General features: G+C 60.4%; 2 protein-coding genes across 23 annotated transcripts in view; both read left to right on the top strand.

The window, feature by feature from the left end:
• Window positions 1-399: 399 nt before the first annotated feature.
• SPATA20 (spermatogenesis associated 20) lies at window positions 400-7930 on the top strand. Its single transcript, XM_044250524.1, has 17 exons — window positions 400-484; window positions 1205-1323; window positions 1459-1638; window positions 1755-1819; window positions 1958-2112; window positions 2196-2339; window positions 2431-2632; window positions 3028-3158; window positions 3259-3363; window positions 3590-3664; window positions 3761-3970; window positions 4053-4245; window positions 4560-4728; window positions 5006-5217; window positions 6478-6677; window positions 7521-7601; window positions 7760-7930. Exons 2-17 carry the CDS (start codon window positions 1247-1249, stop codon window positions 7928-7930), a joined length of 2370 nt encoding a protein of 789 aa, XP_044106459.1. The 5' UTR covers window positions 400-484; window positions 1205-1246.
• Window positions 7931-13528: 5598 nt separating this feature from the next.
• The window catches only part of CACNA1G (calcium voltage-gated channel subunit alpha1 G), a 61565-nt gene continuing 50241 nt past the window's right edge, over window positions 13529-24852 (top strand). For all 22 annotated transcript variants that reach the window (XM_044248701.1, XM_044248693.1, XM_044248699.1 and 19 more), the window contains exons 1-6: window positions 13529-13770; window positions 20779-20890; window positions 21047-21180; window positions 21578-21675; window positions 23781-23940; window positions 24456-24756. In XM_044248701.1, coding sequence (XP_044104636.1) covers window positions 13529-13770; window positions 20779-20890; window positions 21047-21180; window positions 21578-21675; window positions 23781-23940; window positions 24456-24756 — 1047 coding nt within the window. The remainder of the gene's footprint in view (window positions 13771-20778; window positions 20891-21046; window positions 21181-21577; window positions 21676-23780; window positions 23941-24455; window positions 24757-24852) is intronic.

Below are 24852 nucleotides of genomic sequence, written 5' to 3'. Positions count from 1 at the left end.
TCACGCATTTCTCATTTGTAAATGGCAACGGCTGGACAAAACGACCTGAGGCTCTGGCATCTCAGGCTCTGACATCCTCACAACCCTCCACGTTCCTCCCATGAGGGTGATCCTCCGGGGCGGGACGGGGGAGGGGGGCGGCGCAGGTAACAGCTGGTTTAGGTCTAGTGGAGTCCGCCCAGTTTTGTGCACAGACCCGCGTCCTCCCGAGCCCGGGCTGCCCTGGCTGCCATCCCACGCTCAGCCACCGGGCGGCGCGCGGAGACCAGCCACGGGGCGGCCGGAGTCTCGGTGAAGACCCGCCCGCGGCTTGGTGGGTGCCGTGGCCCGCCCCTAGCAGCCTGCGGGCCTCCCTCCTCGTCCGCAGAGTCCCGGCCGGCCCCGGCCGTTAGCTGCTATGCTGGGCCCACGGGCCTAACTGGGCCGCTGCTTTCTGCTGCCCCGCGCCGGGTGGGGCCTCGCCTTGAGCCGCAGGTACCAGCGGGTGAGTGGGCTGCTGCGGCGGGTCCTGCGCCCAAGGGCCCCAGGATGGGTCCTCACTGCACTGGTCCTCAGTGCTTGCCCAGCCACCCCTCCTACCTCCTCCCCACGCCAGTCTGTTCCCGCAACGGGGCCCAGGCAATAAGGCCCTCCTTCTCCCCTCTCCGGATCCCTTCCTGCTGCAGGGCTAGTTCTCCGGGGACTCTCTCATGACACCACCTCCAGGAAGCCTTCCTCGAACCCCAGTGCTGGGCCAAGGATCCTCAGCCGCGTCACCCTGGGCTAATCTGTCACAGTCCTTATGACTGCAGGGCCTGTCATTTAGGTCTGCCCTGTGGCGCCAGGCTCCCAGGCTGAGCCCCCAGAGGTCTGAGCCAGTTTCTGTCTCCCTGGACCACCTGTGGGTCTGCTCTCATAGAAGTGCCCAGGGGGTGGATGTTGAGTGAGAAGGCCCCCAGTGTTGATTTTTCCTCCTGTTGCCCCTCACCCGGTCCAGTCCCAGATCCACTTCTTGCCCTGTCTAGCCACCAACCCCAGGCAGCCTCCTGCCCAGATCACCAACCCAGGCCTGCCAGAGAAATACCCTCAGAGTGGCCATCATGGGGAGGGGCCCTGTTGGGGGAGGGGGTTGTGAGGGGTGGGGGGTGGAGAATGGAGACTGAAGGACCATTCTACCCATTGTGACTCACCCTGACCTCACAGTCATCATCCTTCCCACCGCCAGGTCCGAGAGGTTGGGGGAGACTAACCTGGCAGAGAGCCCCCAATGAGCCACCTTTCTTCACCCCCCCAAAAACACAAGGGGGAGCACAAAGGCCACGGTCTCCCCCGTGGTTCAGAAAGGTGGGTTGGCCTGGGAGCCGGAGGTTCCGGGAGAGGGGACAGAAGGCAGGGTGGGGTGGTATGGGCCTCTGGGGTAGGCCCTGGGGTGGGGCGTGTCGGTAGAAATCCCTCACTTAACCCACCTGCCCATGTCAGGGGTAGCTCCTCCCGGGACAAGGACCGAAGTGTGACGGTCAGCAGTACAGTGCCCATGCCTGTTGGAGGGAAGGGAAGCCGGACCAGCTGCTCCCCATCCACACTCCAAAAGGTTCCCAACCGCCTGATCAATGAGAAATCACCGTACCTCCTGCAACATGCTTACAACCCTGTGGACTGGTGAGAACCACTCCTGATGCCCTGTCCCCTGGGGGGGTGGGCAGCTGGGCTCTCAGCACCCCCTGCACCCCCCTATCCTGGGGCTAGTGAGTGATGCCCAACCCTGCCGGGCCTAGGTACCCCTGGGGACAGGAAGCCTTCGACAAAGCCAGGAAAGAAAACAAGCCAATCTTCCTTTCAGGTAAGGTAGCCACCTTCCCTGGGATGGCAGGAAAGGAGCAGTAGTGGGTAGGGGAAGGGTCCTCTGGGCCTGGGACCTCTCAGGAAACCTCCAACCAGACACTGGTACCCCTCCCTGCCCACCATGGCCCCATTCCAGTGGGGTACTCCACTTGCCACTGGTGCCACATGATGGAGGAGGAATCCTTCCAGAATGAGGAGATTGGCCGCCTGCTCAGTGAGGACTTTGTCAGTGTCAAAGTGGACCGCGAGGAGCGGCCGGATGTGGACAAGGTGTATATGACCTTCGTGCAAGTAAGCTCTCTTCCCCTTTACCGGGCCGGGGGCTTTCCGTGCACAGGGGGCTGCTCCCTTCACGCTCGCCCTCTCTCTGCCAGGCCACCAGCAGTGGCGGGGGCTGGCCCATGAATGTGTGGTTGACTCCCAACCTCCAGCCCTTTGTGGGGGGCACCTATTTTCCCCCTGAGGATGGCTTGACCCGCGTTGGCTTCCGCACAGTGTTGCTCAGGATACGGGAGCAGGTGGGTGTGCCCGCCGGGGGAACTGGGGGTGGGGTGGGGACTGTGGGCGGGTGTGTATGCTGACCTCCAGGCCCACCCCTGCCTTGCACAGTGGAAACAGAACAAGAACACTCTGCTGGAGAACAGCCAGCGTGTCACCACAGCCCTGCTGGCCCGCTCAGAGATCAGCATGGGTGACCGGCAGGTGCCCCCCTCCGCCGCCACCATGAACAGCCGCTGCTTCCAGCAGCTGGATGAGGGCTATGATGAGGAGTACGGTGGCTTTGCAGAGGCCCCCAAGTTCCCCACGCCGGGTCCGTGCCTCCCCATGCCTGCCCCACCCCCATCCCAGCCCTCTGATGCCCGTCTGGCCCATCTCTTCTGACCCCTGGCTGCGTCATTAACCACCTGCTTTCCTGACTGACCAGTGAGCTCCTACCCCCCCCCCGCCGCCCCACCGCCTGCCAGGAACTCTCCAGTGAAACCTAACTTCTGGTCTGAGCGGCAGCCCCGTGATACTGACCTGGGTAAAGACGTTCCGTCCTCCATGTTGACCATTGACCTTCAAACCCCCACGGTGTCCTGGGGAGACAGCTTGTTGAGTGAATCCCTAAGCCCAGCCTGGCCAAAGGCCTCCCGATCTCCCAGATCATTCCTCTGCCCCCCGGTATCCCCCATGTTCTCACCCAAGCACTCTTGGTACCCACAGTGATCCTGAACTTCCTGTTCTCATACTGGCTCAGCCATCGACTAACCCAGGATGGCTCTCGGGCCCAACAAATGGCCTTGCACACCCTGAAAATGATGGCTAATGGGGGCATCCGAGACCATGTGGGACAGGTGAGAGGGATTGGGCATTCCCTCAAGAGGGCAGCTGGAGACAGAGGAGTGGGAGGCAGAGGCTGGGGTTGGCCTCCACCCCACGTCTTGCCTGGCACAGGGTTTCCACCGCTACTCCACGGACCGCCAGTGGCACATCCCCCACTTTGAGAAGATGCTGTATGACCAGGCACAGCTCGCGGTGGCCTATACGCAGGCCTTCCAGGTGACCCCTGAACCCAGCCCAGGGCAGAGATTTAGGCTGTCCACCTACCTCTGGCTGCCTCTCCAGGGTTTTCTTGGGGACTTGTGGTCCCTGCTTAACTTCAGCCCTAACTCCCTCCCATATGCCCAATCTCCCTCCCCACCCTCCTGGGAGAATGCTGACTGCCCTCTCTGTACCCAGGCCACCCCAGAGACCTCTGTTTACAGTCTCCTTCCTCCCGCCTCAGATCTCCGGTGACGAGTTCTACTCCGATGTCGCCAAAGGCATCTTGCAGTACGTGGCTCGAAGCCTGAGTCATCGGGTGAGTGTCCACTGAGGCAGGCAGGCCTGACTGTGGGAGGGCTTGGGGCCTCCGCTGCCCTCAACACTGGGGCCGGCCAACTCTCCTCTCCCCCAGTCTGGAGGTTTCTACAGCGCAGAGGACGCAGACTCACCCCCAGAACGGGGCATGCGGCCCAAAGAGGGTGCTTTCTATGTGTGGACGGTCAAAGAGGTCCAGCAGCTCCTTCCTGAGCCTGTGCTAGGGGCCACTGAGCCTCTGACCTCGGGCCAGTTGCTCATGAAGCACTACGGGCTCACAGAGGCCGGCAATATCAGCCCGAGTCAGGTGAGGATGCTTGGGGAGAGGGGAGGGATCCCGAGGTCCGGCAGGGGAGGGGGCTCCCTCTCACAGGGGCTGTTTTCCTCAGGACCCCAAGGGGGAGCTGCAGGGCCAGAACGTGCTGACTGTCCGGTATTCGCTGGAACTGACCGCTGCCCGCTTTGGCCTGGACGTGGATGCCGTCCGGACCTTGCTCAACACGGGGCTGGAGAAGCTCTTCCAGGCCCGGAAACATCGGCCAAAGCCACACCTGGACAGCAAGATGCTGGCAGCCTGGAACGGTGAGGTGGCCGGGCCTGACACCCTATTCCCGCTTACAGATTTACTCTTCGAGAAGCCCCTTGTAAATGTCAGGAACCTGCTAGATACCAGTTCTCCCTTTAACCGGTTTATCATCCCCAATTTACAGATGAGCCAACTGAGGCTTGAACAGCTTAAGTGACCCACCCCAGGTCATGCGCAGGGAGCAAGAGCTCTTACCCATTCACCCCATTGCTCCAGAAAGGTGTTAGGTCTTTGGGGGTGGGGTTAGGGGCAGACATACCTGGAAGGGCCCGGCTAGCTTCTCAAGACCAGCAGTGTCTCCTCCCTCCAGGACTGATGGTGTCTGGCTACGCTGTGACTGGGGCTGTCCTGGGCCTGGAGAGGCTGATCACCTATGCCATCAATGGCGCCAAGTTCCTGAAGAGGCATATGTTTGACGTGGCCAGCGGCCGCCTGATGCGGACATGCTATGCGGGCTCCGGGGGAACCGTGGAGCACAGGTCAGGGGTGGGGCAGCCTGGGAAGGCTTGTCTCCCTGGGCATCCCAGGCCTATCTCTGCCCCTCTCCCTACCCCTTGGTAGGCTCCAATCCCAGCTCTGCCGTCCGCTCGCTGTGAGCTCTGAACTTTCCTGGATCCAGTTACTCACCCGGGAAATGGGCTAAAGGCACCCACTGCGGAGGGAGATTATGAGGGTCCTGGCAAACGGCCTCCTCTGGGAAAGACGCTCTCTCCCAGGGCCTGACTCCAGTCCTTTCCCTAATGCCTGTCCCCCCAGCAACCCGCCCTGCTGGGGTTTCCTAGAGGACTACGCCTTCGTAGTGCGGGGCCTACTGGACCTGTACGAGGCCTCGCAGGAGAGCTCCTGGCTTGAGTGGGCTTTGCGGCTACAGGACACGCAAGACAGGCTTTTCTGGGACTCCCGAGGCGGCGGCTACTTCTGCAGTGAGGCCGAGTTGGGGGCCGGTCTGCCCCTGCGTCTGAAGGACGGTCAGTGGTGGGGGTGGAGCTGGCGTGAACCCCATTATTAGGGCTTGGTTTTCCCTGGGGGAGGAGGCATAAGTGAAATGTAGTGGTAAAGAGCCGGCGTGGGTTCACATTGCCACCACTTACTAACCAGCTGACTTGCAGCTGTTCTCATTATATTCCAGACCCTCAAGTTTCTTAATATGTGAGACAGAGCTCACGTCGGTACTATCTTACAGGGCGGATAGAGAGATGGATTTAGCCATTAGGTAGAACACACTGGGTAGCAGGAACTGGCGGGCCTGGATTCACGTAGCACACAAGGCTCACCCTCACGAAATATAGCATAGCAGGGGAAATGCGGTAACAGATGATAGTAAGGACTAACACAAGAGTGCGGGGACGGATGCGTAGTTACAACATGAGTGCCATCGGGAGGTAGGCGCCCGGGCCCCTTCTGCTTTAGTACGACTCCCCATCACCAGACACGTCTGGTCTGTTCATGGTCTCTCTCCTCCAGCTCCAACGTAAGCACCTCAGGAGCAAGAATTTTCCTTTTCCTTCCGCAGCCCCAAAGTCTAATGTCGGCTTGGTACATAGCAGGTGCTTTGTAAATGGTAGCCAAAGGAGTGAAAGGAACTGGGGAGAGAATGACAGTGAGGCCCAACTCAGCTAGGGGGAGGTCCAATCAAACCTGGGACAGGCATCGTTGAGCCAAGGGTTGGGAGAAGCCTGGAGGATGGAGCATGGAGGAAGGGGCGAAGGCCAGCAGAGTGGCCTTGTCCATGTGGGCAAAGCTGGATCCCTGCAGGGTCTTATAGGCGTGGCAAGGAGTGGAAATCTCTGAAGGGTTTTAAGTAGGTTGTGATCTGGTCCAGTTAGGTCTAGGAATATCATTCTGACTGTGCATAAGGGACCCTCAGAAGGGAGCAGGGGGACCTGGGTGACCAGTTAGGAGGCCGTTAGTGGCATTCAGTCCCAGCGAGGGCTGGCCACGGACAAGCTGGAAGTATGAGATGGGGAGAAGCAGTGGGATTTAGGTCCCTTCTGGCCGCAGACCAAGTGGACTCTGGGTGGATTAGAAGTGGGGGGGTTGGGAGGAGAGAGGACGATGTCTCTCTGGCCCGAGCAGCTGGATTGAGGAGTCCACAATGAGATGGGGGAGCTCAGCAAGCGTTGCTGGTGGCCTTCCCATCCCCCACCACTATGGCCACAGTCCCAGGGGCAGGGTCCCGGGACCCAGCGACCTCCCTCACCGCCCCCACCCTGCTGCCCCCCTTGCAGACCAGGACGGCGCGGAGCCCAGTGCCAACTCCGTGTCGGCCCACAACCTGCTTCGGCTGCATGGCTTTACGGGGCACAAAGACTGGATGGACAAGTGTGTGTGCCTGCTGACCGCCTTCTCTGAGCGCATGCGCCGTGTCCCCGTGGCATTGCCCGAGATGGTCCGCGCCCTCTCGGCCCATCAGCAGACCCTCAAGCAGGTATGTGTGTGTGTGGGCGGGGTGGTGAGGGCACTTGTGCTGGGACCCTGGGTAGGAGGGGGCTCTGGAGCTGCAGTGGGGGATGGGGACGTAGGGTGGGGCTCCTGGAGCTGTCCCCCAGAAATCAGGTCTGGGAGTGTGTGGCCGTCTGGAAGTGTGTGTGCAGGTGTCCCCGTGGGGACTTCCATAGGACCGCTCTACGCAGCGGAGGTACCTGAGTGCGCACACATCTGGGGAGCCAGGGCTCTGGCACAGCCTGTTACTGGGGCTCTTGGTGCAGGGAGAGGGAGTGCAGGGGCTAGGTATAGGTCCCTGTGGCTGGCGAAGTGTTTCTCTGCAGGTCTCCATGTATCTGTGTCGTTGGCTCTGCCAGCGTGTGTGCAGGTCTGTGCTTATCTGCGTGCAGGTCCCTATTTGCCTTACTGCTGCGTGTGCACATCTAGGTGCGTGTGGCCCTGGGGCCATGTGACTGTGTGTGTGCGCAGGCCCACTGAACGTGCGCTGGGGAGTGCTTACCGGTTTGCATTTGCCTGTCTGCACAAGCATGCCCCGTGTTCAGGTTTCCTGCTTATATTCACGTGTGTGCCCGCATACCTCTGCACATGTGTGTGCGCTGGGGTCTGTGCCCCCGGCTGCATCTCCCTGTGCTCATATCTCTGCCGCTGTGTAGGACCCCGTCACTTTGTGTGTTCCCGGGTGTGTGTGTGCACCTCCAGGCAGCCTCCCGGCAGCTGGTCTATGTTCCTTCCTGGGGCTACAGTGCAGCGTGGTGGGAGGGTGGGGGAACTCCTGGGGTCTGGGCCAGCTCCCTGCACCTGACCCTGGAGTTACCCTTCTGTTCAGATCGTGATCTGCGGAGACCCCCAGGCCAAGGACACCAAGGCTCTATTGCACTGTGTCCACTCTGTCTACATCCCTAACAAGGTTAGAGTCTGTGAGCCCAGCCCTGGCCTCCAACTCCCCTGCCCAGGCCCCCACCCCTCTGCACCTCTCCACCATCCCCTTCTCTGGAGCCAAAAGCCACGTAGCCCCGCCCGTGTCCCAGAGTCCCCCGGGGACCATCTCCACTGCTGCTCCCACAGGTGCTTATCCTGGCCAACGGGGACCCCTCCAGCTTCCTGTCCCGCCAGCTGCCCTTCCTCAGTACCCTGCGGCGGCTGGAAGACCGAGCTACAGCCTACGTGTGTGAGGACCAAGCCTGCTCAATGCCCATCACGGAGCCCTGCGAGTTACGGAAACTGTTACACCAGTGACTTTCTCAGCCACCTCAGGCGGGGGTGGGAGGCTGAGCTGCCCCACTGGCAGGAGACTCTGGCCTGGTAGGGCCCTGTGCACGCTGCGGCCGTCCCTGGGCACCCTGTCACCTGGGGCCCTTGGCCACCCTCACCGCTCCCCCCATGGGCACCCACTCTGGAATAAACCGAACAGCGTCCCGCGGGAACCTCGGGGCCTCCACCTTGCTTGTGAGAGGGGGCCACTGGCTGACCCCTCCACCTTCTCCAATGATGCTTCCCCAGTTCATGGTCATTGCAGCTTTAATGAAACTCAGGCCAGGGGGGCCCGTGATGACCACTGGGTGGGGGATTCGGGTATGGACTCACCCTAGAGGGGCTAGGCCAATCCTGGCCCTCTACGGGCTTCGAAAAGGGGCCTGCCCTGTCTTTCCCACTGATTCCTGTTTTAAGCAGGGGAAAGGGGCAGGGGGATGCTTTAAATGAGCGTTCATTTTTCAGGGAATGATGACATTGCATATGCTCTGGTATGTCACAGGAGCTGCTGTTCTCCGGGCCAGGGATGTTTACTTTGGGGTGTCCATTCAGCTCCCAGCCTTATCCCAGGATGGAGCCAAGCAAGGCCTCCCTGTGGGAGCCTAGACTGTCTGTGCCCCTCCTTTCACACAAACCAGTCCAAGGAGGGTTCTCTGTCATTTGGAACATCTACTGGGTTGGAAGTGCTTCTCCAAATCTGAGTCCTTCCTGCTGCAGGGGAGGCCAGTGCTTTCCTCTGACCACCTCCTGTGCCTTCAGATGCTCACAAGTCCTCCCCTTGGCGTCTTCTTCACAGACCCCAGAAACCCCACCTAGCTTCCACCTGGGGGAAGGCAGCGGGAAGCATGCTTCAGAGAGGGTGGGTGTAGCGGGATGGGGGTGACAGGCAGGGAAAGGGGAAGGAGCTGTCTCCCTCCCCACACCCTTCAGGGGTCTGCTGAGCCTGGGCACCCTTGCTGCCCCAGAGCCAAGCAATACAGACAGCCAGAAGAAGCTGCTAGAGATAAGACTCAAATGGGGAATGGGGCTGCTGCTTGTGGGGATGTCAGCAGTGGGGAGGAGTGGGAGACCAAATCGTCACTGCAGGGTCTGCACACGGTCACACACAGCCACACACAGTCAGTGGGACTAGGCTCAGCTCTGACTGGGCAGCTGGGCCCTCGGTGCAAGCCACCGGCCCATCTGGAGGGGATTAGAACTCCGGCCAACAAGGTCAGGTGGCCCTTTTCTGGCTGGAGCCTGCTCAGCCTCGGGCAGGAAATCTGAGGCTCCCGCAAGTGGAGCTGGGTTTGGGGGGTGGTGAGAGGGGAGGGGGGAGCTTGTGAAGCACAGGTGGCCTTTTTGGCAGCACCAGCCCTGGCTCTGGAAAGTCTAGGCAGTTTGCAAAACCCTCTGTCTCCATCTCATTGACCCTCACGAGTAAGGTGACAAGGCAGGTACCTCTGACCATCTCTGGATGGATCCTCAAGGCCCAGAGAGGGTCAGAGGCTGGTCTGAGAGCACAGCACACCTGGTTCTTCCCGAGGTCTTCAGGAGACTGTAAACACTGCTGAGCCTCCCTCTTCCCCCAGGAGGCACAGGCACGGCTGTGAAAGGGGCTGCATTTGGTGTGTCCTACCCCTCTCCAGTCAGTCTTCCCTCTGCTCTGTGTCCTCTTTCCCTTCCCCTGGTACCAGGCATGCGCTCAACAAAGGGATTCTGTAACAAGTTCAAAGGAAGGCGTCAGGGCCTTAACAGGTCAGGCTTCTGGGAGAGCTAGCATTTTCTGACAAGGGCAATGCTGAACAGCAGTCTTGCTCAGACACGGGTGGTTAGGTCTGCTGCCTCTCTTCCCTTGGTCGGTCCCTCTTGTGTAGGGTCCCTGCTCTACACAGGGCTGTCCCGGAGGAGATGGGGGCCACTGGCAGGGGAGATGGGACCTCCCGGCTGGAGAAGTCACTTCACTAATTTCATCTGTCTGAGCCTCAGTCTTCTTATCTAAAAAATGGGACAACCACCACCCCAATCCCAAGGTTGCGAGGTGACGCCATGAGATAATGTATCCTCGTGGAGCAGAGCGCCTCACAGATGGGAAGAGTGTCTCAGTTCCTGAAGGAGCCAGCCAGGCTGTGCGGGAGGTGTAAGGGGGAGAGGGCTGGAGGGGGCTGGAGGGAGGCTGGCAGAGCAGGCCCTATGCGAAGGCTGTCCCTCAAACCCAGACATCATCATAGAGAACACGGAGGCCTGAATACTCTGTGAGGAAACGGGGGCCCAAGGAACTTCCTGTCCCTCATCCTCCCCCCAACCGAGGTTACTCACTCGTCTAACAAAGATTAAGTACCGAGTCCGTGCCAAGCTGGACCGGACTAGGCTCTGGAGAGCAAAATGGACCCTTGGTCTGAGGGAGCAGAGAGTCCAGAGGGACAGACTATCATTTCATGACTACACACGTGAGCAAGTGCCATGAGGTTCCAGATTCTTGTCTGGCTCAGGACTGTGTCCTCAGCACCTTGGCACATAGTAGGCACCACAGTACTTGCTGAAAAAGGCTGCTCTGAGGAGGCGATGGCAGAGATGAGATTTGGAGGGTAGGAATTCAAGATGGTTTCATCCCTCCTTTTGCTTCTCTGTAGGTCCTGCCTCCCTCCTCCCCTTGCCCCCCTCAGGGGAAGAGAGCATCTCTGACTGGATGGGTCCCCTCCCCCAGGGGCCAGGACGCCTTAGGTGGCAGATCATCCCAAGTCCTAAATGTGTGTTGGCCCTACACCCTGGCTCCTCTCTGGGTATGTTCTAGAACAAAGGTCAGCCCAGAGACAGAGGTGGCCCGGGTGATGGATAGAGGTGTGGGGCCTGCCGACCACCAGGAAACCTGACCACCCGGCTAGGCGTGTCTCTCTCTCAGCTACTTGTCCCCTCCGCAAAGATGGGATGATTAAAGTCACTATCTCCCGGTGTCTGCCCTGGGGCTTCTTGACCCTGTCGGGGAAGGGCAGACCGACTAGGCAGACTGCGGACCTGCGGGAGGGACCAAGGTGTCAGACGCGTGGAGTGAACCAGAAATAGGCCCCTCTCCCAGAAGACCGCTGAGAGTTCGAGCCTGGCAGGGCACACGCAGAATGAGAGCAGAGACTCCCGCCAGGAGGGAAAGGCACTTAAGGGATCTGCTCATTAGCATGAAATGCAAATGAGCTCGGCCTCATTTGCACAACTCAGCGCCCGGATTCGGCGAAAGGGCAACCCGGGAGGCTGCAGCGGCGTGGCCCTACCCACTGCACTCCCTGCAACCCGCGCTCGAGGGAGCTGAGACACCCACCCCAGGCAGCCGGTGGCGCTCGGGGGCTGCGCGGTGGGGCGCACCGACTTGGGAGTCGGGTGGGGGAGGGGTGGACGGCGGAGGAGAGGTCACCCGGTGCCTGCCTCTGCCTCTCCGCAGTGGCGTCAGCGCCCCGAAGTCTCAGAGACAGAGAACTCACTGACCTGCTTGGCTTCGTCACCGTGTCTACCTTCTCAGAGGTGGGAAGTGCTCCCCGACGCCTAATGTTAGATGCCCTCCGCGCCCCACCACACTCCAGCGCCCAGCACTCCCGCGGCGCTTTGCTCCCGGGCACCTGCAGCCTTGTGGGCGGCGGGGAGAGATGGCTGGAGCTGACTGAGCCCGGGGACGCGGGGAGGTGGGGCGGGGTGAGGCCCAGGCTGTGCACGTGAGTGAGGGCGCGCGGAGAGCCACAGATACTCGAGGACCCGCGCGGGGTAGAGGGGAGGTGTGCGCACGGCCTCCCAGCCATGCTGGAAATCCAGAGGGAAAATTGAGGCACGGAGTTGTGGGGGTCGGGGGCGGTTAGTGAGACTCTGCAGGTCGAGACTCAGAAAGCCCTGCTCCATGCTTCCACCCCCTCCCACACACTCGAGGCCCCTGCAGGTCCCTTCGCGGGAGCCTCTCTCTGCTCCTCAGCTGCTCTGGGGGGCCCGGGCCCTGAGACCGGCATGACCTGTCTGAGGCCACGTGTTCAAGCGCGAAGCCGCAGCGAGAGAGCCAGAGCCTTCAAAGGATCTCTAGCGGCAGAGGGGATGAAGCTCAGGAGTGCCGACGTGAGGTCAGGGTCAGCGGGTCAGGGTCAGAAGGTCAGGGTCAAAGTCGCATTAGTGGACCTGGGAGAGGGGTCTTAGGCCAAAAGGTTGCTGGAAACCACGCCCAGACCTTGCACGCCCCTGAATTCCCTTGGCTCCTCCCATTTCCGCAAGACCGCCCCCCCAAATGCCAAAGCCCTACCCCTGGGATGTCCTGTTCCGCGCCTCCCCTTCTTCGGTCCAGCTCCCAGGTTCGACTCCAGGGTGGGCGATTTAATCAGGTGGAGACCCAGGAATTCGCTCTGGGGTCCTAGTCACACCCGACAGCCCGGCTGCCGGCTTCTCTTCTTCTCCAGGCCCGCCCAGGGCTGAGCCCCACCCTCCGGCTGTGGTCCAATTCAGGGGTCGTGGACAAAGGATACCCCGGGGTCGGCGGCGCTATCCCAGGACCCGGCGCGGATTACTCTGATTCCCCGGGGCTCCCTCCAGGGGAGTCCCAGAGACCCCAGCGGCCAATAGGAAAGTGGGTTCGGTCTGGGTAGCCGTCTAATTGGCTCGGGCCTTCGGGAGCGGACCCAGGGGCAAGGGGAGGGGAGAGGGGCGGTCCTGGGCTTCGGGGTGGGAACCGGATTCCAGCTGTGGTTCTCTCTCCCGGCGCCCCCGCCCTCACTGCCACGGCGGCCCGCCAATGGGCGCGCGGCTCGGGGCCGGCGGCGCGCAGCGATTGGCTGCGAGGCTGGCTGGGGAGAGGCGGGGCCGAGGCTTGAAGTTGGAGTGAGGGATCCAGCTGTGGTGTGAGCCGGGCTCCTCGCCGCCGCTTTCGCTTGCTCGCTCCGCGTCTCGGCCGGAGGAGGAGGCAGTGGCGCCGGCGACAGCTACGGCAGCGGCAGCCACCGCGGCGGCTGCGGCGGCGGCATCTCCGCCTCCACCCCCGCCCGGGACGGCCCCCCACCGTCTCCCCGCCCCTCCCGGACCGTGAGCCCGCCGCGGGGCGGAGGAAGGAGCCGCCCCCCACCCCCTCCAAACCCACCCCAAAGAGATCCCTCCTCCCCTCCCCCAGCCGCCGCTGGCGCGGAGCCGGGACGATGCTGACCCCTTAGATCTTGCTCCAGCTGCGCCGCGGGAAGAGGGGGCGCCCCACCCGTATCCCCCGCTCTCCGACCCCCTTCTCTCTCCCCCTCTCCCGGTCGCTTCGCCGAAGGTAGCGCCGAATCGGGCGACCGGAGCCTGGGCGCGAAGCGAAGAAGCCGGAACAAAGTGAGGGGGAGCCGGCCGGCTGGCCCAGGGGGCCCCAGGAGCCCTGGGGAAGCGGGACTCGCGCCGGGCGGGGCTTCCCTGCGACCCGGCGCCCCGCGGGCAGCATGCCCCTGCGGGCAGGGGGAGCTGGGCTGAACTGGCCCTCCCGGGGGCTCAGCCTGCGCCCTAGAGCCCCCCAGATGCGCCCCCGCCGGGGCCCCCCGGTTGCGTGAGGACACCTCCTCTGAGGGGCGCCGCTCGCCCCTCTCAAGACCGCCTGGGGCCCCGGCTGGCCAGAGGATGGACGAGGAGGAGGATGGAGCGGGCACCGAGGAGTCAGGACAGCCCCGGAGCTTCATGCGGCTCAACGACCTGTCGGGGGCCGGGGGCCGGCCGGGGCCGGGGTCGGCGGAAAAGGACCCGGGCAGCGCGGACTCCGAGGCAGAGGGGCTGCCGTACCCGGCGCTGGCCCCGGTGGTTTTCTTCTACTTGAGCCAGGACAGCCGCCCGCGGAGCTGGTGTCTCCGCACGGTCTGTAATCCATATCCTCCAGGGCACGACGGCCGGGCTAGGGGGTCCGCAGGGGGGCGGGCCGCGCCGCCGGAGGGGACCGAAAGCCAGGTGAGTCCGAGAAGTGAGCTGGAAGGTGGGCATAAGTGGGGGGGGGGCTGCTAAGGGAGGGAGGGGGCTTCAGAGTGGGAGCGGAGACGCGAGCAGGTTTGGCTGATACCCCAGACGAGCCCCACCTCGGTACACACACCTCAGTCCTCCTTGGGGGGCTGGGATCCAGGCCAGGAAAAGAGAGGAGACGTGCCCCGCTGGTTTGTAGCTGGACGCTCTCCAGATGTGGGCAGGGGAGGGTCGTCATCCTCCAGATGTGGGAAGCTTCGGGAGCCTGGGAGCTCTACTCCGCCCGCCGCCCGTTAGCGAGCTGGGTTGGGTTTCCGAGTTTGGGGGGTGGGGTAGGGAGGAAGCTGCGGGGACGGGGGAGGGGGGACTGCGATCTTCTGGGTTTCCCTCCGGCCCCCGCTCCAAAGTTTGAGGTGGATTCTAGGGTCTGCTCCCCGCCCCCAACCTGGTCCTCGAGGCCGGGGTTTCTACTGACCCAGAGGGAAATGTTGGGGGGCGGGGACCAGGTCCTAACTCCCCCACCCCCACCCGCGGGTTGGAGGCACAACAAGGAGATTCCGGCGGCGGCTGATGTCAGGGGCGCAGAATGAGAACAAGATGTGGTGGTGAAGGGGAAGCTGTCTGCCCCCAGGGCTGGAGTTGAGACCCTTTCAGCTGGAGCCCACTGCCCGGAGTTCCTCCCTTCTCCCCAATTCTTCATTCAGCGCGGGGTGCTTTGTGTTGGGGTTAGGGAGTTTTGTGCTAGATTTTTTTTCTTGTGGAGGGAAAGACTGTGTCAAGAGCTTTGACCAGCGGGGGATGGGATTAAGCCTGTACAAGTTACCCTGTCACAAATAGAGTGCTCCCGCCTGATGGCGGGGCAGGTATGTGAGACCGCAGCCTTGGAGAAAGTATTGGGGGAACAGTGAGGCTGGAAGCTGGTTGGCTAAGGAAGACTCGGGTCCAGCACCCCCGGGTCTACTCCTTGGCTGGGTTTGTGGAATGTAAGCCCCACATTCTGGGGAGGTAGATTTGGCACTGCCCCCTATCCTCCGCCTGATCTGGAGTGATAGGGGAGACCCCAGCCCCCTGAGCCCCCTGGCTTCTCCCCCAGCCCCTAGCACAAAGCTCCAGCTTGACTGATGCAGGTTTCCCAGGCTCCGGGGTGGGTCCCGTCACTGCCGGAAGGAAAGGGGGGTGCGCTGCCATCCCCGGTCTTGAAAGCTTCTCCTGACTCCTTCCTCCCAGCTCAGAGGCTCTTTTGGCCCCGGGTAGGAGAACTCAGGTTTCCCTTAGGCTTTACAAAGCCTAAGAGCCCAACCGGGACTCTGCTTTGGGGGAGGTGGGGGGAGCTCGGTGCCGCCCTCACTCTCTGCAGCTCTGCTGCCTCTAGTGCGCAAAGCAGGGATGTGAGCTTGTGTCCCCCCCCACCCCCCACCCTCTACACCCCGCAGGTTTTTAGGAAGCTCCCCTCTTTACACCCTATCTCCATCCCTTACCCCTTCTTCCTTTCTCTCTGAACTGCAAAGAGAGAGGTAGGGGGTCTCAGAGAGGTCTGATTCCTCCCCCACGTCTGCACCCCTATCCCCCAGGCCCCTTCCTCCATGTAGAGATGGACATGGGGAACAAGTATCTCTGAGAAGACGGGTTCTGGTTATCTCTCCTCTCTACCCCTAACCACGTACCTTCTCCATGAATGGTAAAAAGCCCATCCCCCTCCCCTCTTCCTCAGGAGTCCAGGGAATGTAGAGAGATCTCTCCTTTCCCTCCCCCTCTAAAACAACCATATCTCTCTGCCGGCATCTTCCCACCTGCCCTAGCTCTAGGGGCTAGTGAACGGTCTGGAGCCAGATTCCTTCCTTCAGGGGCTCTGAGAGGGAGCAAGTGGAGAAGGCTGGAATGAGGAAAGAGAGGTGGGACCCCAGTGCTCTTTGTGGGGGTGGAGGAGCAGGCTGGGGTAGTGGGAGTCTGGGATATGGGCCAGCGGCGTCACTAGGCCTAGAGAAGTCACTAAGCCTGGGTTGGCTGAGGATGGGTTGAGGACAATTTTTTTGGCCAAGGGGGTGCCTGTGCTGGGTCCCACAAATCCTATCACACCTGAGTGTCAAGGTGAACCTGTACTGTCATCACCGGAGGGGCTCTGAGCTGTCTCTTGGACTTCAGTCTTTCCCTTTCTCTCTTTTTGGTACCAGTGAAGCTTCCCTTGGTTCCATGAGATTCTCTGCACCTCTGAGTCTGAGGGACATAGGGACACCTCCCTCACTAACTGAAGCTAGTCAGACTTTTGTTGCCATTTTTCCCAGCCCCTCCTCCTGTAGCCACTAACACACCAGGTTTCCTAGAGAGGAGATCTAGACCCAGGTAGGAAGTAGTTTGCATGGGTGTGAGTGTGTGTGGGGCGGGGGGGGGGGGCAGCAAAATGAAGAGAGGCTCAGAAGTTCCTGTGCTGCTACTGTGAAGACCAGGGGCCTTACTGATGGGAGGCACTCCCATCAGTAAGGCCCCCCTCCTCCCGGTTATAGGGGAGCGAGTTGGACTTTCCAGTATGTGTTTCTTGAAGTGTGAGGGAGTGCATTGCCCCTCCCGGAAAGGAGATCCTGAGCATTCCCTCTCCGGCTGTTGTGTCACATCTGGAAGTTTGTGTAGGAGTTTCTCCAAGCTCAGAGCCCAGCACAGCTTTTTCTCATTTGGAAATCACAGGCTGGCATTTGGGATGCCGAGAGGGGGAGTGAGAGGGGGGCCAGAGGGGGAGAAGGGAGCCTGCCAGGAGTAGGGGGAGGAGAAGGGGGAGGCCCGAAAGGCAGGAGCCCTAATGGCTTCCAGAAGTGAGGGTGAGTGTATGACTGCGTCACTGTGTGTGCGTCTGCAGGGGAGGGGGCACCAGGAATTTCTGGAGTTTTCCTTGCCACTCTCCCAGTGCCCCAAGTTTGCCTGTTTCCCTTACCTAGGGAGAAATCTCCATTTTGGTCCTCAGAGGAAATGGGAGGGGGTGTTCTTCCTGTGCCCTCACCAATTCCCTCCTCTCATTTTAAAACCCAAGACTCTCCAGAGGGGGTTCTGAGGAAGAGGGCTAGGGAACTGAATAGGACTGGGGGAGCAGAGCACCCTGGAGCACTCCTGCCCCAGGCCCACCTTCCTACTGGGTTACACACCCACTCGACTCCACGGAACCATTGGGGGACTCCCCATCACCCACAGTGCCAGCTGGAGCCATTCCTGGGATTACCCCTACCACTCCCCCCACCCCCCCGCTCCTGCTGCAGCCCTCACCCCACCCTGCCTGTCTCAGCTAGGGTGGCGACAGACACAGCTGCTCACACGTGTGTGTGTATGTGTGTGTACACGCTCACACACACACACACACACACACACAGAGTCACGGACGTTTGAATCAGATTTCTGGCCTATTTCCCCTTCCAAAGATTCCAACAGGCCGGCTCTCTTGTGTCTCTGGGTCTCACGTCTCTGTCTCTGGGTGGGGCCGGCTGCCTTTCTTCGGGCTTCAGTTTTCAGTTCAGCTGGAAACCTCTCTCCCCACACGCCCACAGGCTGGAGCGGAGGAGACCACTGGGAAACAGGCTGTGGGAGTGGGGGCTTGGCTGGGGAATCCCCCTTTCCGCCTCCCCAGTGCTGGCCACACTGCTGAGCCCCTATAGTCCACACCACCCCCCAGGAATGCAGAATCCCTCCCCATAGATGGCAGCCGCTCTGTGGCTCTGTGGAGCGGGTGAGACAAGGATCCCACCTTCCCAACTCATACTAGGAAGCCAGGATTCCTGGGTCTAGGCCCATTTCCTCCTCAGTGCTCCTCTGTCTCAGATCTCCAGGCTCCAGTTTGGGGAGCGGGGCAGCCGGAGGGCCTGTTTCTCTTCTTAGTCACGCCAGAGCCCCCGTGCCCCTGAAGGTGCCCCAGTCCTCCTCCCTCCTGTCCCCACCTCCCTCTCCCTTACAGCTGCCAGGCTAGGCAAGGGCTCTAGATAAAGCCCCACAGAGAGGACTGAGTTGTACAGATAACATGCTCTAGTTCTCCTGGAGGGAGAAGAGGAGGAGGGATGGAAGTGGGTTTCCTCACCCTGCCATTTCCTTTTTCTCTGCTTTTGATGGTGGGCTGTGGGGAGAAGAAAGAGCCTCCCCTCTCCTACCCACCTCCCCCTTTGGGATCCACTCCAGCCCGGACAGTTGCCATAGCAACAGTAGACATGTGACTGCACAGGTCTCTCATAGTCACTATGGCAACCAGTGTCTCCCGTTCCCTTGGTTGCCATGGGGATTTGTCACATGGTTTCCCCCCAACCTGATAACCTGTGGGTCTCTTACTTTCTCTTCTCTGCGTGAGGACAAGACAGGAGTCTGGTGAAGGGGAGTTCATGTGTGAGGGGGTCCCTTTAATTGCCATAGCAACAAATCCACACCACCTGGTGACACATCCTCCTGTTGTTATGGCAACAAGGGAACATCACACGGTGACATAAGGCCATGTTCCCAAGGAAACGAGCCTTACCCTGAGAAGGGTGAAAGACCCCCATCCTCATTAATTATTTCTCAGTTCAGATTGTCCCCCAGGTCCCTGTGCCTTAGTATCTTCCCTGTCCATTAACGGTTACCTTTAGGGATGGGGAAAGGTAGAGAGCAAACAAAATGAACCTGAGATGTGCTAAATTCCCAAGGGGACCCCTGACAAGGGGTTTCCATGGTCCAGAGCTGGAGATGGGGTTATTTGGAGGCAGAATCTATCTATAAGAGGCCCCAGAAGGTGGGGACAGAAGGAGTCCCAGCCCCTTTGTGATGTCCCTTCCGCCCCTTCCCCCATTGTTATCAGTGTATCCCTTTTGAGGCAAACAAGACAGGAAAACATGACAGGAGATCCAGTGGCTTCTAAGCAGGGAGACTGAATGATTGATCAATTCATTCATTCGTTAATATGTTCGTTTCCTCCACGTATTGTCTGCCACATGCCGGGAGCTACTGTCCCCTTTGTAGGGGATAGGAGCGTGTATCTGAGTGTCCCTGCTTCAGCAAGGGGGATGAGACTGGCACACAGACGGCCTGGGGCATGGCGGCATCCCTGCCATTCAAGGGGTCCAAATAGGTGTTCTAGGAGCCCCTCTTCCCAAGAGAACTGCCCACAGCCCCCCTTGTAGAGATAACTGCTCGTGTGGGTCCCTTCCCTGCAGAGAAGAGGGGGCTAGCTTGGGGAATGCAGACCAGTTCTTGAAGGTAATTGTCCTTCCCTTTCCAGAGAATCACCCCAAGACAGCTCCCTTCCCATCCTCCTTTTTCCAGGGTGACCCCTGGCTGACCCCCTTCTGGGGAGACATCCATTCGGCTCAGGTTCCACTCAAGAAAACAGCTCCAAGGAAACAGAACACTCTCTTGATTTCCCCCTTCCATCTACTTACCCCCAAAACCTAGAACTATTTTTTTTTTACTCTTCATTCTGGTGAGGAGGAGGTGGAGACTTGGGAAACTGCAGTGCCTTGCCTGTTTGGGTGCCTGTCGGTGGGAAGGGATGTGAGGGCAAAGGGCTTAAGTGGCAGAGAGGCCTAGGAGGGGATCGAGGGTGTCCTGAGCTGCTGCAGGGTGGGGTGGCCTGAGGTTCAGGACAGAGATGGGGAGTGGCTGGGACCAGCTGGGAGGAAATTCCTGGGGTCCCCAGACAGAGCCTTTGCATTCCAGAAGTGAGGTTATGACAGGAAGATTCCCCTGCCCTAGGTTCTCTGTGCCGCAGTGTGGCTTGGTGGGTCTTGCGGTGGGCTGCCACGACACCCTCCACCCCCCTCCCTGAGGCCCCTCCTTTGCCCCGTCTCCACTCTCCTCTCCCTTCTATCTTCTTTGTTCTCCCCACCCCGTATTTCCTTTGAGAAAAAGAAGATGCTGGATCACTTCCAGCAAGGGTCCCACGTCCAGACCCTTCTAAGGTCCAGAACCCACTTCGGACGTTCTCCCGTTGATGGGCTGGACGTTAGGCCCTTACTAAAATCCACCCCGTGGAAAGACTCGCAGTCCGTGTGTGCAGAGTACTGTCTGCTCTGCGTGGGGTGGGGACTCCCATCCAGCCCGGGGCCTGGTATGCGGTGGGTCCTCATTGTGTCAACGCAGGAGTGTGTTTGGAGGCCACCTGAGGGCTCCAGGAGGCCAGGGGCAGGGTGGGCACTTGGAGAGGGGTGACAGGCTCCAGTGCCGTGGTGGAGAACAGCTACGGCTGCGGACCCTCTTGCTGTGGACCCTCTTGCGCGCCCCTGCCCATCTGACCGGTGCCTGCACGTTCCCGCCAGCCCCTCCCCTGCACACCGGAGCCACTGTGGCAGCTGCTGTCCCAGATCGGAAGCTCGGACGCCTCGGTCCCATTGCGGCTTCTCCCGTGACCTTCAGCGTAGGACTTGGGCTCTCCCGGGCCTCCGTGCACTTGGGTTCCGGGGAAGAACGTGATCCACCCCGGATACTTCTCGGGGCTGTTGTGAGCATCAGATGTGGCGTGGCGCGAAAGCGCTTGGTAAACTGTAAGGCAGGCATAATCCGACTTTAGGTTTGTGTCACACATTCACTGCATTCTCTCATTTGCTTCTCACTTCTTCCCCGGGAGGTAGGACAGAAGAGGATTCAGATTCAGCAGCACACTCTTGGTGTCTGGCATTTCCACAGGCACGATCGATTTTATCCCCCAAATGGCTTGTGCAAATAGTCAGGGTATTTGTGGTTTTTCCTACTTTACAGCCAGGGAAGCTGGGTGTGGAGAGGTGATGGCCAAGGTGGGCCTGGGCTTGGGCCTGGGCTCGGTCAGACACGTGGGCACCATCTCGGATGGCAGAGGGCGGCGGGGGGTAGTGGGGGGCTTGGGGGGAGGACGAGAAACAGGAGGTGCTGGGGTGGGCTGGGGTGGGGGGGCGCAGGTGCCGCTGCAGCCCCTGCCAGCTGTTTCCTTGACCAACCCCCCTGGATACCTGGTTTGAGCGTATCAGCATGTTGGTCATCCTTCTCAACTGTGTGACCCTGGGCATGTTCCGGCCATGTGAGGACATCGCCTGTGACTCCCAGCGCTGCCGGATCCTCCAGGTGAGTTGGGGGGCATTGGGGGAGGGGGCATCCTCAGCTGAGTAACTGCTGAAATGTCTCTGGGAGGGGCCCTGACCCCACTGGTGGGGGAGGGAGTGTGGGGGGGTAGTTCTCCCCCCACCCCCCAGTTTCAAAAGCCTCTCATCCCCACACCAGGCCTTTGACGACTTCATCTTTGCCTTCTTCGCCGTGGAGATGGTGGTGAAGATGGTGGCCTTGGGTATCTTCGGGAAAAAGTGTTACCTGGGAGACACTTGGAACCGGCTTGACTTCTTCATCGTCATTGCAGGGTGAGGGCCTGGGCTGGAGGTGGGAGAGCAATGGCCGGATCAGTCCCTGCCCCAGGAACAGGGTCCTAGGCCCCAGCACTAACCCCACCCCCCGCCCTGCCCACTTCCAGCTGTGCTTTCTCCTGACTGTCCCCTCAGGGTCCGACTTGGTCTTGCCTGTAAAGCTCGAGCCCTTGCTTCCACGTCCTCCTCTGTTTATTCTTCCATGGGGATCTGTCCTTGGCTTGGGGGTGGCCTTGCCCCCAGACAGAGAGCTGGCTCTTCGGGGTCCCTTGGTGGAGGAGAGGGAGGAGTCAGAGGTTTGCTGCCGCACCGCAGCAAGATTCCTCACTGACCTCTTTTGACCCCCATGGCGGCCTCAGACTCAAAGGGCCTCCCTTTGGGCCCCTCCCTGCAGGATGCTGGAGTATTCGCTGGACCTGCAGAATGTCAGCTTCTCAGCTGTCAGGACAGTCCGCGTGCTGCGACCGCTCAGGGCCATTAACCGGGTGCCCAGTGAGTGACCCCTTGGCCCTCAGCCCCTGGATGGAGAGCCCCCAGAGGAAATCTGGAAACCCCAGATCCCACCCCCTACCTCCTGACCACTCACTGGCCTCATCAGGGCCTGGCAGTCCGAGGCAGATCTCATCAGACAAGGGCTCAGTGGGGAGCTGGGGCCACTGGAGCCAACAGAGTCCCCACACTGGCCTGTGGCCCTGTGAGAATTACCTGAAAACACCATCTCCCTGACTTTTGCCTGATTTGGGGGTCAGAATCTCAGACATGTCTCAAATGACTCCTTCCCTTCAGCTAGAGGACAGCTCCCTCCAGGGGAACAGGGGTGAGTGGGAAGGGGGAAGAGAGGTGGGTAGGCCAGGAGGGGTGGATACAGCATGTAATGGCGTTTTCTAGCTAGAACAGCCTTTCATGCACTCAGGCTCCCACGAGTGAGACCATACTAGCCACACTGAGCATGACTTCTCTCCAGACAAGGCCACTACATGTCTCCCTCTGCCTGTGTCCCATTCCTCCTTCCCACCCCCTTCCAACCCACTGCCGCAACTGACTGCGGGACCATTATCTAAATTAAACCGCATTGGTTTCCTGAGCCAGCCAAGCTTTGGCAGCTCTAGCTCCCCCTATATCCTGCCCCCCCCCCGACCCTTGCTCAGGCCCCCTTTGCAAGTCCCCAACCTACACAGGCTGCAAATGGTCTCCACCTCGGTCCCAGGAGTCGGGGGTGGGGGATAGGAGCATGTTTCTGGGGCTCTGTGCCCCATGTAGCGGCAGCCCCCTGTGCTGTGTGTGTGTGTTTGTGTGTGTGTGTGCATGTGTGTGCGTGTATATGAGATGCGGCTGCCTTTGGGTAGGCAGTGCTGCTCCGTGCCCTCCGGGCTTCAGGACGTTAGTGTTAACAGGAGCCCCAGACAAGGGGCACGACCGCTCTCGCCGCCCCTCCCACCCCAGGTGATGGCTGGCAGATTTATAGGCCTCTGTCTAACCATCGGTGTAATTCCCTTAATGCAAACCCTGAGGAATTGATCTCAGCTGGAGCCCAGAGATGCTGAAGGAGGATGAGGCTGGAGGAGGGAGTGAGGGACTGAGTGAGAAGGCCGGGCTTGAAAGGCCAGGCAGGATGGCTGCAGGCACCGGGAGGGTTAATCAGCTGCTGCCTACAAGCTTCTCCCTCTGGAGGGGCAGGGGGCCATGAGTGGCACTTGGGGGGTCAAAACCAGCCATTAGCGATCTCTGTGCATAACAAGGGTTTGGTGGCCTGGGGGTGGTTCAGAGCAGGTAGAGTATGGAATGGTATGGAATCCTGGACCTGGAGTGAGGAGCCAGGGCAGTATCTCCAACAAGTCTGGAGGGGGAGGGGCTCTGGTGACCTGCTAATTGATGGTCACTGGAGAAGATGGCCTTGTGTCTCCTCACCTCTGAAGTGGGGCTCTGTATCAACAGAGAATGGACCCAGCAGGGGGCTCAGAACCATAGCGAAGCTCAGGGGGTCTGGACCCTTGCTGAGGGTCTGGCTTTCGAAGTGAGGTTGCTTCCTTGCGGACCTTCCTCCTGCAGTTCTCTGCCTCAGTTTCCCCAGAGACTGCAGTGGTGATAACTGATGACTTAGGAAGGTCAGGTGACTGTGTCAGGTGAGAGGCAAGTGTGTGTGTGTGTGTGTGTGTCTGAGTGTGTGTGTCTGTGTGTGTGTACATTGTGAGGTGGGATCTGGAAGCAGAACGCCGGGCAGCTCTGTGATACTGGACAAGTCCTATCAGTTCTCTGAGCCTCCTTGATCCTCCTTTGTGAACTGAGATGGTGTGGGATGTTAGCAGGGGTGTGGTGCAGGAGAGAGGAGCTTTGGAACCCTCGAGCACTCTGGCTCATCCTTGGTGGTCTTATGTGCTGATTCCTACGGATGGGGTAAGAGGGACGGTGGGCAGGGGCTTGGGGCTGCCAGGCCTGCCTGTGGAGTTAGAGGTGTCCGTTGGTCTCCCCTCCAGCTTGAACTGGGTGTCTCTTCCTGGGAAACCCCAATGGGCCCCCTCTGGGTGTGCTGCCAGGCCCATGGCAGCTGGCCTAGCCCGGCCAGCCTGGCACCCCCAGCGTGGCTTCTGCCCCCACAGGCATGCGCATCCTTGTCACGCTGCTGCTGGACACGCTGCCCATGCTGGGCAATGTCCTTCTGCTCTGCTTCTTCGTCTTCTTCATCTTCGGCATCGTTGGTGTCCAGCTATGGGCAGGGCTGCTTCGTAACCGATGCTTCCTGCCGGAGAATTTCAGCCTGTGAGTGTCGCCCGGGTGGGGGAGCGGGGAGGGGACCTACGGTTGCAGGGCTGGGACCCACCCCAGTCCCCACTGCCGTTGACATCGCTGTCTACACATCGGTGACACATCTGGTTCTCAAACTTGGCTACACATTGAAGTCATCTGGGGAATTAAAAAAAAAATTCCTGAGGCATGGGTCCCCTACAGGCTCCGATTTCATTGGCCTGGGGTTCAGCACGGCCACGGCCATCCTTACAAGCTCCTCCATGAGCCTGGTGGGCAGCCACGTTAGAATACTGTCGCCCTAGGGCATAACCTTCCCTCATCCCGACTCTAGAATTTCACCCTCAGTCTGCACACTCCCAGTGCCCTCCAACCCACACCCAGAAATCCCTGCCCCTGGCTGCTTGCACGCCCAGCTCTCGTCCCCGCCCAGCTCACTCGGCAGGTCTCACTACATCCACGCAGCTCATCCTTCCTGGGGTGTCTCCCCGGAGACCCCTCCTCTCAGCTCCTCCCTGTCCCCCCTGCAGTCCCCTGAGTGTGGACCTGGAACGCTATTACCAGACGGAGAACGAGGACGAGAACCCCTTCATCTGCTCTCAGCCGCGGGAGAATGGCATGCGCTCGTGCAGGAGTGTGCCCACGCTGCGCGGGGAGGGCGGCGGCGGCCCCCCCTGTGGCCTGGACTACGAGGCCTACAACAGCTCCAGCAATACCACCTGTGTGAACTGGAACCAGTACTACACCAACTGCTCCGCCGGGGAGCACAACCCCTTCAAGGGAGCCATCAACTTCGACAACATTGGCTACGCCTGGATTGCCATCTTCCAGGTGGGACTGCCCGGGCACCGAGACGTTCCCTGGAACGCAAGCACCAGGACGCAGTCCTGCCTTGGAGTGGGCGGTCCTCAGGGCTGGGAGGGCGCT

This window comes from Neovison vison, chromosome 5, assembly GCF_020171115.1.
Source record: "Neovison vison isolate M4711 chromosome 5, ASM_NN_V1, whole genome shotgun sequence".
NCBI lineage: Eukaryota > Metazoa > Chordata > Mammalia > Carnivora > Mustelidae > Neogale > Neogale vison.
Note: the sequence above shows the minus strand (reverse complement) of the source record. Positions and strands in the feature narration are given on the sequence as shown.

What these genes read in the sequence shown, in the direction of transcription:
- SPATA20 (XM_044250524.1), top strand. Translation starts at nt 1,247, where the DNA reads ATGAGCCACCTTTCTTCACCCCCCCAAAAACACAAGGGGGAGCACAAA. An exon ending in ATCAGCAGACCCTCAAGCAG is followed by an intron (nt 6,678 to 7,520) that starts GTATGTGTGTGT and finishes CCTTCTGTTCAG; the next exon opens with ATCGTGATCTGCGGAGACCC. An exon ending in CTGTCTACATCCCTAACAAG is followed by an intron (nt 7,602 to 7,759) that starts GTTAGAGTCTGT and finishes CTGCTCCCACAG; the next exon opens with GTGCTTATCCTGGCCAACGG.